At 42.5% G+C, this 17,612-nt stretch overlaps 1 protein-coding gene across 1 annotated transcript in view; it reads right to left on the reverse strand.

Moving 5' to 3' along the window:
* Positions 1-200: 200 nt before the first annotated feature.
* Positions 201-17,612, reverse strand: part of LOC103094633 (carcinoembryonic antigen-related cell adhesion molecule 21-like) — a 40,048-nt gene continuing 22,636 nt past the window's right edge. Inside the window, exons 5-9 of the mRNA XM_056826222.1 lie at positions 11,863-16,136; positions 11,203-11,249; positions 9,752-9,813; positions 2,949-3,002; positions 201-2,740 (exon numbers count right to left, since the gene is read on the reverse strand). Of these exons, the coding sequence (XP_056682200.1) occupies positions 15,853-16,136 (284 nt within the window). The 3' untranslated portion in view covers positions 201-2,740; positions 2,949-3,002; positions 9,752-9,813; positions 11,203-11,249; positions 11,863-15,852. The remainder of the gene's footprint in view (positions 2,741-2,948; positions 3,003-9,751; positions 9,814-11,202; positions 11,250-11,862; positions 16,137-17,612) is intronic.

The raw sequence follows: 17,612 nt of genomic DNA on the forward strand, positions 1-17,612 counted from the left end.
TATGAAGTCAAGGATATAAATTTCCCCCTGAGTATTGCTTTGGCTGCATCCCATAGCTTTTGAAAGGATGTCTCATCATTTTCATTTTCTTCAATGAAGTTATTAATTGTTTCTATGATTTCTTTGACTAACTGTTTTTGGAGAATTGTATTGTTTAATTTCCAATTAATTTTAGATTTACCTCTCCATGTTCCCTTACTGATTATTATTTTCATTGCATTTGAGAAAGTTGCATTTATTATTTCTGCTCGTTTGCACTTGTTTGCAATGTTTTTATGACCTAGTACATTGTCCATTTTTGTGAATGTACCATGTGCTGCTGAAAAGGTGTATTCCTTTTGTTCCTATTTATTTTTCTCCACATGTCTACTAACTCTAATTTTTCTAAGATTTCATTTACTTCTCTTACCTCTTTCTTATTTATTTTTTGGTTTGATTTATCTAGTTCGGACAGAGGAAGTTTCAGGCCTCCCACTAGTATAGTTTTTCTATCTATTTCATCCTTGAGCTCCAGTAGTTTCTCCTTTAGAAATTTGGATGCTATAACATTTGGTGCATACATGTTGAGTACTGATATTTCTTCATTGTCTATACTCCCTTTTATTAGGAGGTAATTACCTTTCCTATCTCCTTTAACTAGATTCATTTTTCTTTGGCTTTGTCAGATATCATGATTGAGACTACTGCCTTCTTTTTATCAGTTGATGCCCAATATATTTGACTCCATCCTCTTACTTTCACACTATGCGTATCTACCTTCTTCATGTGTGTTTCTTGCAAACAGCATATGGTCGGGTTTTGGATTCTAATCCATGCTACTATTTGCTTCCATTTTATGGGTGAGTTCATTCCATTCACATTCAGAGTTATGATTACTAGCTGTGTATTTCCCATCATTTTGATTTCTACTCCTGGTCCTGCCTTTTCTTCTTTCACTATTTCCTTCTACACCAATGTTTGTTTTTAATCAGTCCCCCTAGTTCCCAGCTTTATTTTACTTCCCTTTTGACCCCCTTCCATTCTAGTTCCCCCCTTTATTTTCCCTGTAGTCTTTCTAAAACTACCCCCATCCTCTCCCTCCCTTATACTGCTTCCCTCCCCACCAGTCCATTTGTTATCCTTCTACTCCCCTATAAGACGCAAATCTATTCTCTTCCCCAATGGATTGGATTGTTCTTCCCTCTTTTGGTCAATTTCAATGAATGTGAGAGTTGAGTATTTCCTATCTCCAACCTCTTTACCCTTCCAGTGTATTGATGTTCTCCCCCCTCCCGCCTTGAGCTTCTTTGTGATATATAAATTTACCCTCATTTGTTTCTTTTCCCATTTCTTTTAGTATTAACTTCTTTTTTTAGCTCTAGCTGTATATATACATACATATATATGTATTTATGCATGCATATATCTGTATACCTATTTCTGTCTTGTCCTTTTATCTTATACAGTTTGTCATTGTTCCCTGTAAGTGTAATCTTTCTAGCTGCCCAGGTAATAACAATAGTTTTTAAGAGTTACCAATGACTTATTTTCTTATAGGGATACATAATATTTTAACTTATTGAGTCTCTTTAAAAAAAAGGGGGGGGGTGTTTGTTTTGTTTTGTTTTTCTTTTCCCCCTCATTTTTTAATTACCTTTTTATGATTCTCTTGAGTTCTGTGCTTGGGCATCGAATTTTCTGTTCAGGTCTGGTCTTTTCTTTACAAATTCCTGGAATTCTTCTATTAGTCAGTTTTTCTGGTTAGTTAATTCTTGGTTGTAGTCCCAGTTCCCTTGCTTTCCGGAATATCATATTCCATGCCTTTCGGGCCTTCAGTGTGGATGCAGCCAGATACTGTGTTATCCTCACTGTGGTTCCATGGTATCTGAATGACTTCTTGGCATCTTGTAATAGTTCTTGAGTTTGGCTATAATATTTCTGGGTGTTGTCAGTTCGGGATTAAGAACAGGAGGTGATCTGTGGATTCTTCCAATCTCTACTTTTCCCTCTTGTTCCAGAATATTAGGGCAGTTTTCCTGAATAATCTCCTGTAGTATTATGTCCAGGCATTTTCTTTTGTCATGGTCTGGATTACTGATCTTTTGCCATGCCTGGATTACTGATCTTCCTAGGAAGCTGGGTCTCTTCCCCAAGAACTATGCCCCTCAGGCCAAAGAGTAAAAAGTACATTTTATCAGTCATTTTTTGTAGTCATGATTGGCCCCTCAAATGCCTGCATTCTGAAGCTATTGGATTTCTTCGTCTCTATAGTATTGTTGAAGCCATTGTATGAACTTGTCTCCTTCTTCTATTCTTATTACTCTACATCAGTTGATAGAATCCCCTCCAGATTTCACTAAATCCATCAAATTCATATTGAAGAGACAAGAAAATTCCATGATATTCATACGTCACAGTTTATTAAGACATGTCCCAATGGAGGAATGCCCAGTTTTTTCTAACTTCTAGCTAAAATAAACACTGCTGCTATACATAGTCATATACTTATGGCTCCTTTCTTTCTGCCCTTGACATCATTGGGATACCTTCCAATTTGATCACACATCTCTCCTGATTGGTTTTCTCACTGATGTAGATCTCTCAACTTTTTCTCCCAAAAGATACCTCTCAATCCCCCTTAATGAAGTAAATCAGAAGGACTATCACAACATCCCTAGTGACTTCTCCCTCTGCCTCAGACTTGAGGGTTCTTCCAGGGAGTGATCTTTTCATAAACATCCACTCTGGTGATGTCCAACATCTGGAGATGGAGAAAAGAGGTGTTGTGGGTATCTCAGAATGGAACAATTAGGAGGCATCTCCACCCCACCCTCCTCAAATCCTATCTCCCTTTCTCTCATTCTTGACCTTCTTCCTGTTCCCTGTACAATCAGAAAGAAGTTCATCTTCAGCCAGCAGAATTTTTCTCTCTCTTATGAGTGAGACCTGGCCAGTCCCTGTTCACATACCTGATAGGGACTCTCAGATGAGATTTCAGGGGAAGTAGAGGAAGAGTCCAGGCCCTGTAGACAGAAAAACAGCACCCAGTCAAAGACTGCAAATGTTAAAGTTTGAAAAGAACTTAAGACAGAGAATGCTAGAACTAGAAGGAAATTTATCACAAGACACAACCGGAAGGGATCTTATAGACCTCATGGTCATAGAAATTCAAAGTAAGAAAAGGTCCAGAAAAAGCATCTAGTCTGATCCAGTTCCAAGCATTAACCTCCTTTTCAACTAAAGTGAGAAAGATCATCCATTCTTTCTTGGAGATTCCCATTGTGGGGAAGAGCACCATATCCTAAGAAGTCTATTCCACCTTCTTTCTTCAGTAAGCATTTATTTTGTCACTTACTATATGCAAAGCACTTTGTCATAAACCCTGGAAGGAATTTTTATTCTCTACTTGCAACTCCTGCTATAAGAATCTACCTATCCTGAGTCAAGGTTTCCATAGCAGCTATCTGCACCCCCAATCCTTAGTCTACAATCATAAGTCACTTTTTTTCCCAGACCACTCTTCAGCAGCTGCCATCTTTAATACACAAAATAAGCAATCCAGGACCTTTCACTCTTGAAACTCCCACCCTGGAAACTCCACTCTCTCCCCATCATCTCTCCAGGTTTCCAGTCTTAGAAATACAAATTAATCAATTCTAGCTTGATGTTCAATTCCACTTGCCAATCCTGTAATTTCCCAAAGCAAAATCTCACTATTTGGTCACTAATACACAGCAGGTAGAATCTCTCAATGAAATGTAATCTCATTGTGGAAAATGACTAATGTTATTTGTATTGTTAAATTCTATACTTGTCAGAGTTCTGAACATACAATAAGATGTGAATATAATTTGAAGATAAATAACTCATTGAATGAATGATTTTTCATTCATTTGTTCATTTTTTTTCATGGATTAAACAAAGGAAAAACAATCCTTGTAGACAAGGAGCTAATACTCCATTGGAAGGAAATCATTTTTAAACAGACAATCAAATCGAAATAAATACAAAAAAGATCACCAGAGGCAGCACACCCATAATAGGAAAGAGCAGGAGAGGTTCCTTTAGGGGTTGGCAGTTGAACTGAACTAGGCAGGAGGATTGAGTTTCCATGACATGGAGTTGAGGAGAGAATATCTTCCAAATATGAGAGAGAGAGCCTAAATGAAAGACCAGAGAGGGAAAAAGACCAGAGAGGGCTGGGAAAAATAAAAAGTAATTAGGTTGGACCTTTCAACTCAGGAAGGACAATAAAGTGAGACATTTCCAAGGAGCAGGAGATAGCTAGCAAAGAGCTGGCCTGGAAGCTAGAAGAAGTTGTTTTTTGTTTTGTTTTGTTTTTTTAAATGTCTGGTCTAACACATACTGGCCTCAGGATCCTGGGGAATACTTTAATGTGTTAATGTGAAGATTGGATTTGTCTATTACCTGATTATAACAATGAAGGTACTTAGCTTTTCCTTGATAGTGAAGATAAAATTGTAATCCCGGGTCAATTTTTATATTTTAATCCCCAAAATGTTAACTCAGTATTTAAAGTAGATATAACCATTTTAACTTCAAAAAGGTGTTAACTAACTACAAAAGGTGAACTAACTACACAAAGGTGTGAACTAACCACAAAAAGGGGTATATGGGGTGTTCAGGGAGGGGTAGTATCTCTGGTATGGAGGGCATGTCGTGCCCTCCTAGGGCAGCTCTCCAACCTCTGACCCTCACCTGACACCCAGCTCTCACTTGTGGCTCCCAGTAGCTCCTAGCATGCAGCAGCGGCCACACCCTGGGCAACGGCTTCGACAGGCCAGCTAAACCTTGTGAGGGTAGCCATCGGGTCATCAACCCCTGGTGAACCAGGGCTTTGCTCACCCAGCATGTGAAGACTGCTTCGGCCGAACAGATGGAAGAAACCAATAAGAAGGTTCAACGGCTGAGATGGCAATGCAGCAAGGCACTGTGGAGTGCTTGGGGCGTGTTGGAGCACAAAAGACAACACAGCCATCCAATGCAGCTGAGGAAGTCTCCAGACGTAACAATTTTTTTCGTGCCACTGGACCCAGGCTTCCAACGCCGAGAGAGTGGGACTGTCTCTGGGCATTGACTTTTCCACTTAAATCTCCTTCACGCACAAGTATCTTTGTGCACACTCATCTATCTTGACCCCATTCACCCTCTTCAAGACCTGCGGTTATGGGGGAGTGACGACGCAACAGGTGGAGGTGACCACTGGCAGTTGTAGTCACAATCCTACATAGGCGGCCCACGGACCAGTGGTTGCTCGGCCCTGTGGGCAGCAGGGACGTTCGGCAGCATCCTGGGCGACTAAGCAGCCCTCTCTAGGACAGCACTGCTCACCCTAATCAAGGGAAGGGACTAGAAAAGGTGTCCCAAACATTACCTGTCCTACAAACACCTGGTCAGCACACTGCGGCTGGCGGGTCATCCCTTTAAGCAGTCGAAATCAAAGAAAAAATACAAAGAAACTCCTACTAGGAGCACGGAACATCAGGACATTACTTGATAGAGAGAATACCCCAAGACCTGAGAGAAGAACAGCTCTAATTGGTAAAGAACTGGCATGATATAACATTGACATCGCAGCCCTAAGTGAAACACGCTTACCAGAAGAGGGATCACTCAGCGAACCCACCACTGGATACACCTTCTTCTGGAAAGGTAGAACCTCAAATGAAGACAGAATCCACGGTGTTGGCCTGGCCATCAAGACCAGTTTGCTCAAACAGCTGCCAGATTTTCCTATGGGCATCAGCGAGAGGCTCATGAAGATCCGTTTGCCTCTCAGCAAAGACCGGTATGCCACAATCATCAGCGCATATGCCCCAACACTGACCAGCGCAGAGGAGACCATCGAGCAGTTCTACTCTGACCTGAGTGCCGTCCTGCACTCAGTGCCCACAAATGACAAGCTGATACTACTGGGAGACTTCAACGCCCGCATTGGCCAGGACCATGAAAGATGGAAAGGAGTGCTCAGCAAACATGGTGTGGGCAAAATGAACAACAACGGCCTACTGCTACTTAGCAAATGCTCAGAGTTCAAACTCACCATGACGAACACTGTTCAGAATGGCGAGCAAATATAAAACAACATGGATGCACCCACGATCAAAACAGTGGCATCTCATTGACTACATCATTGTACGCTGGCAAGTCACCCAGGATGTAAAGATCACCAGAGCCATGAGAGGAGCTGAATGCTGGATAGACCACCGATTGGTTAGAATGACTCTTCAAATGCGCATTGCTCCTCGCCATCCAAAACGTACCCAGACAGTTCACGCATCTTGCAATGTGAGTCGTCTCAGAGATCCATTTTATCTGCAAACTTTCCAGTCCTGTCTGGACGACAAGCTGTCTGCCAAGGGACCACTCACTGGAAGCCCAACCGAGAAATGGAACCAGTTCAGAGACGTGGTGACGGAAATATCAAAGGCAGTCCTAGGCCCCAAACAACGCAACCACCAGGACTGGTTCAACGAGAACAACACTGCTATTGAAGACTTATTGAACAAAAAGAACAAAGCATTTATGGAGTGGCAAAGTAACCAAAACTCTGATCCTAAAAAGGACAGATTCAAGTTCCTCCAAGCCACGGTGCAGTGTGAGATCAGAAAGATACAAGACCAATGGTGGGAAAAAAAGGCAGAAGAAATCCAGTGCTTTGCTGATACAAAAAACTACAAACAATTTTTCAGTGCCTTCAAGACTGTCTATGGGCCATTAAAACCCATCACCACTCCCTTGCTATCCTCTGATGGTGACACTATCATAAAAGATAAAAAAGGCATCAGCAACAGGTGGAAAGAACACTTCAGTCAGCTTCTCAACCGACCCTCTTCAGTCGACCAAAGCGCCCTTGACCAGATCCCCCAAAACCGCACCATTGAACAACTTGACGTCCCTCCTTCAATAGAGGAAGTCCAAAAAGTCATTAAACAAATGAGTGCAGGCAAGGCACCTAGTAAAGATGGGATCCCAACTGAGGTGTACAAGGCCTTAAATGGAAAGGCACTCCAGGCATTCCACATAGTGCTGACCAGCATATGGGAAGAGGAAGACATGCCCCCAGAACTCAGAGATGCCTCCATCATAGCCCTGTACAAGAACAAAGACGCAAGAGCTGCTTGTGACAACTACAGAGGCATCTCACTACTCTCCACTGCCAGAAAGATCCTCTCCCGTGTTATGCTCAACAGACTCCTGTCATCTGTTTCAGAGCAGAACCTGCCGGAATCACAATATGGCTTCTGACCAGATCGCAGCACCATCGACATGGTCTTCACAGTGAGGCAAATGCAGGAAAAATGCCTTGAGCAGAACCTGAGTCTCTACATTGTCTTCATAGACCTGACAAAGGCATTCAACACAGTGAAGAGGGATGCATTGAGGGTGATCCTTCGCAAGCTCGGTTGCCCAGCAAAATTCGTCAAACTGATCCAGCTCTTTCATGTCGACATGACAGGGGAAGTCCTATCTGGTGGAGAGATTTCTGATTGCTTCAACATCTCCAATGGCGTGAAACAAGGCTGTGTCCTCGCTCCGGTACTATTCAACCTATACTTCACCCAAGTATTACGACATGCTGTGATGGATCTAGACCTGGGCGTCTACATCAAATACCGACTGGATGGCTCACTATTCGACCTTCGCCGCCTGACTGCAAAAACAAAGACAACAGAGAGACTCATTCCGGAAGCTCTCTTTGCAGATGACTGTGCTCTCATGGCCCACCAAGAAAATCATCTCCAAACCATTGTGGACAGGTTCTCTACCACAACAAAACTGTTTGGCCTGACTATCAGCCTATGGAGGTGCTGTTCCAACCTGCACCAGGGAGGCCAACGAACCAGTCGTGCATTACAATCGACAGCATGCAGCTTTCTAACGTCAATACTTTCAAGTTTTGGGCAGCACCATCGCCAATGACGGGTCCCTAGACCACGAGATCAATGCCAGGATCCAAAAGGCCAGCCAGGCACTCGGGCGGCTGCGCTGCAAAGTCCTCCAACACAGCGGTGTAAGCACTGCAACGAAGCTCAAAGTGAACAACACAGTGGTCCTCAGCTCGCTCCTGTAAGGTTGTGAGACATGGACACTGTACCTGAAGCACATGAAACAGCTGGAGAAATTCCACCAACGCTCTCTCCAGTCAATCATGAGGATCCGATGGCAGGACCGAATCACCAATCAGGAAGTCCTTGACAGAGCCAACTCCACCAGCATCGAAGTCATGGTCCTCAAAACCCAGCTACGATGGTCTGGACATGTCATCCATATAGACCCACAGCGAATACCAAGACAGGTATTGTATGGTGAACTGTCAGCTGGACTCAGGAAACAAGGCCGACCAAAGAAAAGATTCAAGGATCAGCTAAAGTCAAACTTGAAGTGGGCTGGCATGACACCAAAGCAACTAGAACTTGCTGCCTCTGTCAGAAGCAGCTGGCGAACCCACATTAACCAACGTCGACGTCTTGCCGCTGCGCGTGAACGCCGACACCAGGCCACAACCGCACCTCCCCCAACAACTGGAGTCCCATGCCCCATGTGCCATAAACTTTGCGCCTCAGTCTTTGGACTTCAAAGCCACATGAGGGTACATCAATAGATGATAATGCACAAAGACAATTGTCATTCTCTGTCAACGAGAGACTACCACTAACCACAAAAAGGTGTGAAAACCCATTTTGTACATTGAGTGGGAAGTCTGTGACTCACCTGTGAAAGAATGGGCGGTCCTGGAGAGGATCGTCTACTGTGATTGGTAGATGTAAAATTTAGGGGAGGTGACACAAGGGAAAAAGGTCTTTAAATAGAGGAAACAGAGGCACACAAGGGGCAGTCAAGAATGAAGAGTCACTTGGAGAAGAGACTGGAAGACAGACACTTGAGGAGAGATTGGAAGACAGACATTCAGACTTGGAGTGAAGTCAAGCCATTCCCCAGTTAAGGGACATCCCTTTAGTTTCCAATTCTTTCAGACCAATAAATATTTTCATATAAGCAGTCCTTTTCCTGATGTCATTATCATATTCTTAGAATCCAGCTGGCCTCAGTTTACCTCCCTCCAACCCAGGAAATCAGTGACTGGACCCTAAAAATAGAGAGACACTGAGCCTTCCTGACTCAGGAAGTGACATAGTCAGACATGGACCTAAGGAATATGTTTGTCAGCTGCATGGAGAGGAGAAAGAGTAGAGTTTGGGGCACCAATGATGAGGGTATTCCTGATGTCAAGGGAAGAATGGATAATGACTCAAACGAGAGTATTGGGGTATATGAGTATGGGAGAGATAGGGGGGGGGGTGGAGAGATCATGGCTGGCATCTCAATGTTAGATTTCCTAACATGAAGCCTTCATTGACCTCTACAAATTCTATCCTTCACTCCCAATTATATCCTTTGTGGTCAAGGAATATAACTGTAATTTTTCTTCCACATGTCATCTCTCCAAGAACAATTATCAGGTTCCCATTTACCACCACAATCCCCTTCAAAAGTCAACCCTTCTCCATGATGGTCCCCCACCAGATTTTTTCCCAATGCCAGGGAATGAATGCCCTTCTTTTTGTCCTCCTTCACACACTCCACCATATCAGTGTACTATAGTGATCACGTGGTCTCTTGGGCAGATCAGTGTCCAAGGCATAAAACCACAAAGACTCTCCAGACCCAGGGAAAGGGGCCCCTTCCCTCCCCCTAATGAACACCCCCAAAGTCCTACTGGGTATTGAGAAGGATCTTCAGTCCCTACCTGTGCAGGCAGAGCCAAGCCTTTTAGGTGAACAGTGTTCTCATAGACAGTGGTGTCCTCCCCTGCAGGAAAAGAAAGTGAGACAGAAGATTTCCTTGGTGTATCCTGGCCTAAATTCCATAAGAGACTGACTCCTCCTTCTCAATCCCACTCCCTCAGTAAATAGGTGAGGAGGACACAGAAGAATTCTATCTTCCTCACTTCCCCCACAGAAATTCAGTCAATAAACACTTCTAAAGTTTCTTCTCTCTGCCATATGCTGCAAAAAGCATTGAGCATATGAAGAAAATCAGAAGACAGTCCCAGATAATCCAGAAGAACATAGTCTAAAGGAGGAGACCACTGACTAAAAACAATGTACAAACAAGATGTAGAAAGGAGAAACTGCTGAGTTAATCAACAGAGGGAAGGCATCATAATTAAGAGTGAGCAGAAAAGGCTTCTTGTGGAAAGGAAACATTAGCTAGCACTCAGAGGAAGACAGAGAATAAGGAGAAGATGATGAGGAGGGAAAATCTTCCAACATGGGTGGAAGACAGCAACAGAAAATATCCAGTGGAGCCTTTTCCAGGTTGTCTCATATAAGATTCTGAGGATTAGGAGTTCTAAGATTTCATGATGGCATTTGTTAAAGCTTTCAGGTCATTGGTTCTAAGATACTGACCTTCCACCATATAGGTCCCATCTTATCATCTCCACTTATCTCTAAATCTGACTTGAGGGAGAGAACAGAGAAGCTTCAGGAGAATGTAAGCTCAGCGAGGGCAGGAATGTGTCATTTTGATGATAACCCCTTGCTCTGGGGACTCATTGATGCTTAGTGGTGAGCCAGACACCACCAACTCTAGGAAACTTCCTCTCTTCTGGAAGTGCTTCTAGGCCCTATAACAGGCTATGTATAATTTCTTTGGTCTTGGCAGCCCAGGGTAAAAACAACAACACACAATGTCTGTAATCTTTTGCTTAAAAGTCATCTTGCATAGAAGCAGTGGTTTCAAAGCAAAGATATGGAGATGGATGGGACTGCTGAGACCAACTCATTAAGCCCTCTTTCTATGCCCATGAGGAAACTGAGGCATAGAGATCTTTTCCCAAGATAACCCAGGTGGTAAGAAAAGAGTCAGACTTGGAGAAGAATAGTAGAAGACTGAATAGAGAGAGTTGGGAGGCACCATCTCTGGGCCATGCATAAATAGTAGCAGAACTCTTTAACCTCAAAATATTAGGAGCTTTGAGGGTACATAATAACAGATACCGTTTCAATAGAGTAGAGCAGAAGACTATTGGAGCAGCTGAATTGTACTAGTCTCCAAAGTCTTTCTACCAAAAAATAAACCAAAAGGAAGGTTAGCTCATTGGTACTCATTGAAATGATATTGAAAAAATTCTATGGTTTGAGACAAAACTCCCAGAACTGGATGCTGCTTTCATTGGTCGGTGCCTTTCCTTACCATATCTTGGTGCTGACTGTTTCCCTCGAGGGAGGTCTTTTTTGCCCCTGAAGAAAGAATAGACATGTGGGACTGACATTCCCAATCAGAGTAAAAGAGTTCCTGGACCTAGAAGGGATATTTGGAGCAGAGCCAAGTCTGGTCATATGATGCCCTCAGGTTTCCTGTGTTTTCCTTGAAGGACAACCCTCTCACTACTAGTTCCTTTCCCCACATGTACTATTATTTTCCTGCTAAGCCAGGCTACAGCTTTGGAATCTGCCCCACTGGCCTTTTACTGCACTTGGTTTTTCACTATGTTGTAGATACTAAGCTCTCTCCTTTCTCCCTGCAGCCCCCGCCTCCCATTCTTCATCCCTCTGCCTTCTCGGATATCAGTTCATTTGGTTTTTGACCTGACAAAATGGTTAGCTCTAGAGCTCAGCCCATTGGGAAATTGAACACCTCTTCTGAGATGTACTAAAGTGTGACTGTAGAGGGAAGAGGAAAGCCCAAAGAAGGAGGTCACCCCAGGATATTAGTGCTGAAATGTAGGACTTTGGGAAAGGCAGGTAGACTGTGTACGAGGAGGGGGAACAGATTACAGAGGACATTCATGGCTTCTTTTCCTCGTTCTGGGACACGGACCAGGAGGGAGGACAACAAGAAGCATGATTCTACCTTCCAGTATTTTTGGTGATGAGGACATAGATGAGAGCCCCAAGAAGAGCCACTCCAGCTAGAACTCCAATCACAACAACCGTGATAGATCCACCAGACAGAGTGGCACCATTACTTCTTTCTGGAGACTCAGATGCTATGGACAAAGAAGAGAAAATGGACCTTCAGGGTTTTTGAGGTGTTCCAGACATGAAGTGCCTACCACTTGTGCACAGTGCCTGGCCATTGGGAAATACTGAGTCACTGCTAGCTGATTGACAACATAGACTCCGCTTTTCTTCCTCAAGTCTATCACCTTGTCGGGGTCCCATTGTAGGCTACCTGGCAAATGATTGGAGACACCTGAATTTTGGTCAACCACACCAAACTCTACATACCTAATCTCTGAATTTATGATCTCTCACCAACATTGTGTCCACTACCATTCTATTTCTGTTGATGGCACCACCACACTACCAGTCATCCAGGTTCAAATTAAAAGCCATGTTTGACCTTTTCTTCTGAAATGATCATCTAATCAAGTCTCTGATGGTCCCCTTAATGTTATGGTTATTTGTGCTTTTACTGGACAGTATCTCTCAATGGCTGAGAGGGCGACGCAGCAAAGCACTGTGGAGTCCTTAGGGCGTGTTGGAGCACAAAAGACAACACGGCCATCCAATGCAGCTGAGGAAGTCTCCAGGTGTAACGACCTTTCGTGCCACTGGACCCAGGCTTCCAACACCGAGAGAGTGGGACTGTCTCTGTGCATCCACTTTTCCACTTAAATCTCCTTCACGCACAAGTGTTTTTGTGCACACTCATCTACATCACAGATGAAAATGCACAAAGACAATCATCATCCTCGGTTACTGAGAGACTACTACTAATCTCTCACACCTATCCCCTCATCTCAGGTTCCATCCACATCATGGCAATAGTTTTCCTTCTTTCTTTTTTCTTTTCTTTTCTTTTTTTTTTGCCCTCAAGGACTTTATATTTCTTTAAATTTATTTATTGAGTCAATTAAGAACATTATCCCTTGGTTACAAGAATCATATCATTTCCCTCCCTCCCTTCCCCCACCCTTCCCTTAGCTGACCCACAATTTTACTGGATATTACATGTGTCCTTGATCAAAGCCTATTTCCATGTTGTTGGTGTTTGCATTAGGATGTTCATTTAGAGACTACATCCCAAACTATATCACATCCACCCATGTAACCAAGCAGTTGTTTTTCTTTTGTGTTTCTACTTCAACAGTTTTTCCTCTGAATGTGGTTAGTGTTCTTTCTCATAGATCCCTCTGAGTTGTTCAGGATAATTACATTACCTCCAATAGAGAAGTTTATTACATTCAATTGTGCCACAGTGTATCAATCTCTGTGTACAATGTTCTCCTGGTTCTGCTCCTTTCACTCTGCATCAATTCCTGGATGTCATTCCAGTTCACATGGAATTCCTCCAGTTCATTATTCCTTTGAGCACAATAGTATTCCATCACCAACAGATACCACAATCTGTTCAGTCATTCCCCAATTGAAGGGCATTCCCTCATTTTCCAATTTTTCATGGCAATAATTTTCTGACCAATGTTTCTGCCTTGGTATGCCATCTCTCTAATTTATCCTTCAGATTATTGTCCTTATTTAATCATCTTTAAATCCCATTCTGATTGCATCATTTTTCTCCGAAAAAATCTAAATGATTATCTCTGGCGTTGATCCCTGAAAGGTAGTGCATTGAAACATAAAGAGCCCTGGGATTAGAATTTTGAGAGCAGGATCTAGCTATGAGATTTGGGGAAGTTTGTTCCACTCTCTGGACATCAATTTCCCAATTTATTATATGATGCAGTGTGGGTTGGGGAGGGGGGTCTATCTCTCACATTCAACTCAGCTTTCAATCCTCTGAGCTCACCTTTCTCTCCCTTCCAACTTCCTAGCCCAAAAGCCTTCATTATTTTCCATTTGATTACTTTTTGGAAAAGCTTCCTTATTGTTCTTCCTTCCTTTAGTCTTTCTTTCATTTTGTGCCTTTCCTCTTTGCATTTTAAGTGTTCCATGTATTGTTATTGAGGAGAATCATTAGGATCTCTTGGAGGATGGGCTAAGGTTGGCTGATAGAAATGAGATCACTTACTCTGGTCAAAGGAAGAAATGACAAAACTGTCCTTGACCCACCAGATCTTTACAATTATGGCATTTACTCTGTAGTTTTTCCTTTTTAATTCAAAGACCTTTACTGAATATGAATCTTATTGCATTGTGATCAGTATATGTGTTTATTACTTCACTTTTTAGCAAGCAGGAGTTCATTATGCCCTGATGCATGGTCAGTTTTAGTAAAAGTGTCATTCATATACTTTGGTTCAGGTCCTTAGGTATCTTTTTTTTTTCTTTTTATATTTTTCCAGATCTGAAAGCAGTACATTGAGATCCCTTACTGTTGTAATTTCCTTCAGCTTCTTTTTTTCTTTTTGGTACATATATGTTTGGCAATTTGGCCCACATTCATTGTTTTAGTGGTACAGTAATTCATTGTCTATGGTATCTTTCAGTATAATGGAGTTTCTCTAATTATTTTTTTCATATCAAGTCCATTTTTGCTGTTATCTCAGGTCATGATTGATACCAATTTTTTTTTTGGTTCTAGAGGAACATGATTTGAATCCATTCTCTATATATTTGAAAAATAAGATTTTTGTCAGAGAAACTTGCTCTAAATCCCCCCCCTCCTAGTTTTCTGCTTTCCTTTTAATCTTGGCTGGTTGTTTTTGTTTCTGTAAAATCCATTTAATTTAATGTAATAAAAATGACCCATTTTACATAAAAAACTAACCCTATATTTTTCTTCTGTGAATCTTCATATTTCAGATGTATTCTTTATAGACAACATATTGTTTAGCTTTTTTTTTTCTGATAAACTATGCTAACCCCTTCTCTTTTATGGATGGAATTCTAATTTACATTTACAAATACTTCTCCTGGCCATGCATTGTCTGCCCAGGCTGCAGTGGTCTGTTTTCTGCTCTCAGCCATACACCATAGTTACCTTTGAACTCCTTTGAACATTATCTTGAGCTATTTCTCCATAGAAATGGAACATTCTCACTCCTCTTCTTTGATGTATTGAGCTCCTCCCCATCCTTTAAAGCACAACTCAGGTGACAGCTCCTCTCTGAAACCAGATGATTTCTGACCTCCCAGAACTGTGATGGACTTTCCCCCATCATGCACATCATTCTCTAAACTTACTTGACCTCTAATATTGTCTGCAAATTACTTTTGTTGGAATATGAACCATCTACTAAATTATAAGATTCCCAAAGGTAAGAATTAAATCTTGGGTAAATCTTGTGTGTCATTCAGTGTCTAGCAGAGTGTCCTGCACATAGTAGGCACCTAAATGTGTGTCACACAATGAATGAGCTTGCATTGGACATGAGAGTTTCTCAGATTACTAAAGAAGACAGAGATGTTTGTCTCCATTTCTCCCAAGGACAAACTAGCATAAATGGACTAACATTCACTACAAATATGACCACATCCCTCAAAGAGACGTTACTCCTTTACATGTCCTCTCCCAATGCTCCATGAAACGTCATCCCATTCTAGGCCAACTCAAGGGACTTATTCTCTGAGGAAAGAGAGAGAAGACTCACCAGCCACCTTGACTGTGATGTCCTTAGACACTGATAACTTGGTCACCCTGTTCCTCGCCCAACACGTATACTTTCCTGAATGTTCCAAAGACGCTGGCATGAGGGTATAAGTGCTCCCTGAATGTACAGATCTAGAACTCTCCTTGACATGCCATTCATACTGGGCAGGGGGGTAAGACAGAGCCAGACACTCTAAAGTCAGGGAGTTGTTTAAGTGGACCTCAATTTCCCCACTTTCAGGACTCTGAGGAATCCTGATATTCTCTGGTCCATCTGTGGAAAGAGCAAAGAGGGAAATGGGATTTCAGTCATTGCTGGGGACAGCTTGGGAGGAAGGAGACAGAGAGTCACTCACAGCTCACAGTCAGGGTGAGGTCATCACTTCTATTGGTGTTGGCTGGATTCCAGGCTTCACACTGGTAGGACCCAGAATCTTCCCTCTTCACACCCTTAATGAGGAGAATCTGATTATTCTCGAATGTGCTCATCCTTCGATGGAGAGACAAGGGCTGGTCGTTGAAGAACCACCGAATGTTTGGCCCCACATTTTCTGTGCTACAGGTCAGGATCAAAGACTCATCCTCTAGGATGTTGGTGTCATTGACAGCAATCATGGGTTTGGCCAGTTTCTCTGGAGAGAGCAAAAGAAGGGAGACTTGTGTGAGGGTCAGGGCTGCGTCTCCACCAGGTACCATTTCATGGGAAAAATGACCAAAAACCCAAACCCAAACCTTTCCATTACAGACATTGGGGGAGGGAGATGACACTTCATTCTATAGTTGTGCTAATAATTAAGGTGAGCAGGAATCTATGGCAAAGGAGTACTGTGTCCTGGGCTACCCTTGCTCCAGATAGCTCCCAGGACATGAAGAACCTAGTGATTAAGGTGAGAATAAGAGAAGAGAATAAGCATTTATTAAGTGCAGAATGGATTCCTGACAGGAGCAGCAAGGTGCTACAGTAGATAAAGGTCTAGTTATGAAGATCTGAGTTCAAATCTGTCCTGGAACACTTACTAGCCGTGTGACCCCAGGCAAGTCACTTCACATCTATTTGCCTCAATTGCTCATCAGCAAAAGAGGGATACAGTGAAGGAGGAAATGTAAGCCACTTAAGGATCCTTAGAAAAGAAATCTTACAGATTTTGGCATGTGGAGTCAGATAAGACTGAGCAACTGAGCAACGAAAACAAATGTGTCCTGCACGTGGTAGATGTGGTTGTTCATTTGTTCCAGGTCTGTCTCACTCTTTGGGACCCTATTTGGATTTTCTTGTAAAAACACTAGCATTTCCTTCTCTGACTCATTTTACAAATGAGGAAACTGAGGCAATCAGAGATAAGTGATTTGCTCAATGTCACACAATGAGTAAGTATCTGATGTCAGTTTTTAACTCAAAAAGATGAATCTTCCTGATTCTAGACCCCACACACCATTCACACCCTGGCCCATGGTAGCTAGCACATAAATATTGTTTCTTTATGGTTATTATTATTGTCAGGGGCTTTATAAATATTAGCTCATTTTATTTGTATGACAACCTTGGAAGTTTTAGTGCTCTCAATATCCCCATTTTACAGTTCAGGAAATGGAGGTATGCTGAGGTTATGTGCCTTTTCTAACATATACATATAGCAAGTATCTGAGGCTAGATTTGAACTCAGATCTTCCTGACTTCAAGCCCAGTAAAGTCCCTATCTGATGAGGCTTCCTCTGCCTCTCATCAGCATCTCATTCTACTGCAGGCGTCCCTTGACCTGAATCCTATTATCCTATTAAAAAAAAAAAAGATGCTGATAACTATATTTCAATAAAAATTGGCTTCCTTTAAAGGTCTCTGGATTTTATTTTTGGAACTTAAAAGCCTCCTCCTCAGAAGGGGCTCCTGGATGCTGACTGCCCAAAAATTCTCTGGCCCAAAAGGAAGCTTCCCTCAGTTTCTGCTCACTGTTTCCCATTTCTGTTCCCTTTCCGATTCTGAGTGTCTCCTCCAGGACAGTGGCTCTAGGAAATAGTCAGTGCATATTATTCTCAGCCTGGGCCTTGTTGCAGCTCCATTCCCCACCTCTTTGTCTTAGTTTCCCCATTATTCCTACAATGAGGGAGCT

The sequence above is a fragment of the Monodelphis domestica genome, chromosome 4 (assembly GCF_027887165.1).
Source record: "Monodelphis domestica isolate mMonDom1 chromosome 4, mMonDom1.pri, whole genome shotgun sequence".
Classification (NCBI taxonomy): Eukaryota; Metazoa; Chordata; class Mammalia; order Didelphimorphia; family Didelphidae; genus Monodelphis; species Monodelphis domestica.